Below are 1,536 nucleotides of genomic sequence, written 5' to 3' on the forward strand. Positions count from 1 at the left end.
AAAAAAAATTATGAGATATGAAATCGATATAAAAAACAAAATCATATAACACATAGGATTTAATTGAAACATTTAAAATGGTATTACAGTATAATTCTAGTAATTCTATAACGCTATAAAAATTTTAATATAAGTAGTTGTTAGTTTAAAATAATTTAATTAACTGGTAGTATTGTTTTTTATAGATGTGTTACCAAGAAATACTTCTAGTTTTTTGAATCATGTGTCTTTTTTTTTTAATATACAGCAAACAGTCTGCATTGATTGTATAACTTGAAAAAAAAAGCAACAAAATAAATACTAAAACTTTTAATAGAAAATTTTAACATCAAATAAAAAATGTACCAAGTCGATAATAATACAAAAATAATGCAAGTGAAAAATGATGCAAGCAAATACGAGCTTGTTCCTATTCATAAATTACAACCTCAATTTCGTGAAGATTGCCTTCGAATGATAGAAATGGAGTTTCCTGGATACATTGGTAATAAGTGAGTTTCTATCTAGTTCACAATTTTGTTTAGTATTTATTTTTTTACTAATTCTTTTTATTTATATATTTTTACTCTAATTCTTATTTTGTATAAAATTTAAGCTTCTGTATCATACTTTCAACATTTAAAATAAATTTTTTTTTTTTCTAAAACGAGAAACTCTTATTTATAATTTGAAACTGTTGTTAATATACTGTTTAATCAGTTATTTGTTCAGAACAGTTCCATCCGTTCAATAGTCAATTATATTTTTATTACTTTAGAATGAAGTCATTATCGAATTCTCGTAATGAACTACCAACATCATTTGCATACATGGATACTTCCGTTATTCCTCATAAAATAATGGGACACCTGCTTGTCGAAAAATGGAAATACTTTAGTGACGTTGAAGAAAGAAACTGGGAAAGATGTATTGAAACAAACTATACTGTTGAGTTTGATTTGGGTAAGTTAACTTGATGTGTTACTGTGAATAAAATTTAAAGTTGCAACAGCATAGTAAAAATAAATAACTAGTTTCAATTCAAAATGGTAGAACGCTGAAGGTTATTATCTATATTAAATATTTTTTTGTTAATTTTATAGGGATCAACTGTTTATAAACTGAATAACTTTAAATAAATAGTTTTTATTATTCAGTGATAGTATCAGAAGATCACAGAGGAAAAAAGCTTGGTAAGAGAATGCTGTTGGCCACTGAGAATTGGGCATTTAAAAGAGGATTTAATTGTTGCGTAGTGCACTCCACACATGACGTGGTGGAGTTTTACGAAAAATGCGGGTACAATGTTGAGTTTGGACAATAGACAATTGTGTTGATGATAAAGGATCTTTGCAAACAACCTTAAAAATTGGATGACTTTGCAAAAGCTATAATCTTTATGAAAAACGTGTTAAATAGCAATACACAATTGAAGTTTAAAAACATATGTTTGTTTTATTTTTAATTTTGTTATTATTTTAGTTTAAATAAAGTCCTTCTCATAGTTTTAAGTTATTATATTTCAATCTATAAAAAAAATAATTATTCTATATATAC

The 1,536-nt window shown here is 25.4% G+C and overlaps 1 protein-coding gene across 1 annotated transcript; it reads left to right on the forward strand.

Annotated features, from left to right (window-relative positions):
• Positions 1-339: 339 nt before the first annotated feature.
• LOC145832100 (uncharacterized) lies at positions 340-1,303 on the forward strand. The gene is made up of 3 exons (XM_082939458.1): positions 340-491; positions 758-942; positions 1,137-1,303. Exons 1-3 carry the CDS (start codon positions 340-342, stop codon positions 1,301-1,303), a joined length of 504 nt encoding a protein of 167 aa, XP_082795584.1.
• The last annotated feature ends 233 nt before the right edge of the window (positions 1,304-1,536 follow it).

This window comes from Thalia democratica, chromosome 3 (assembly GCF_965202585.1).
Source record: "Thalia democratica chromosome 3, ktThaDemo2.hap1.1, whole genome shotgun sequence".
Classification (NCBI taxonomy): domain Eukaryota; kingdom Metazoa; phylum Chordata; class Thaliacea; order Salpida; family Salpidae; genus Thalia; species Thalia democratica.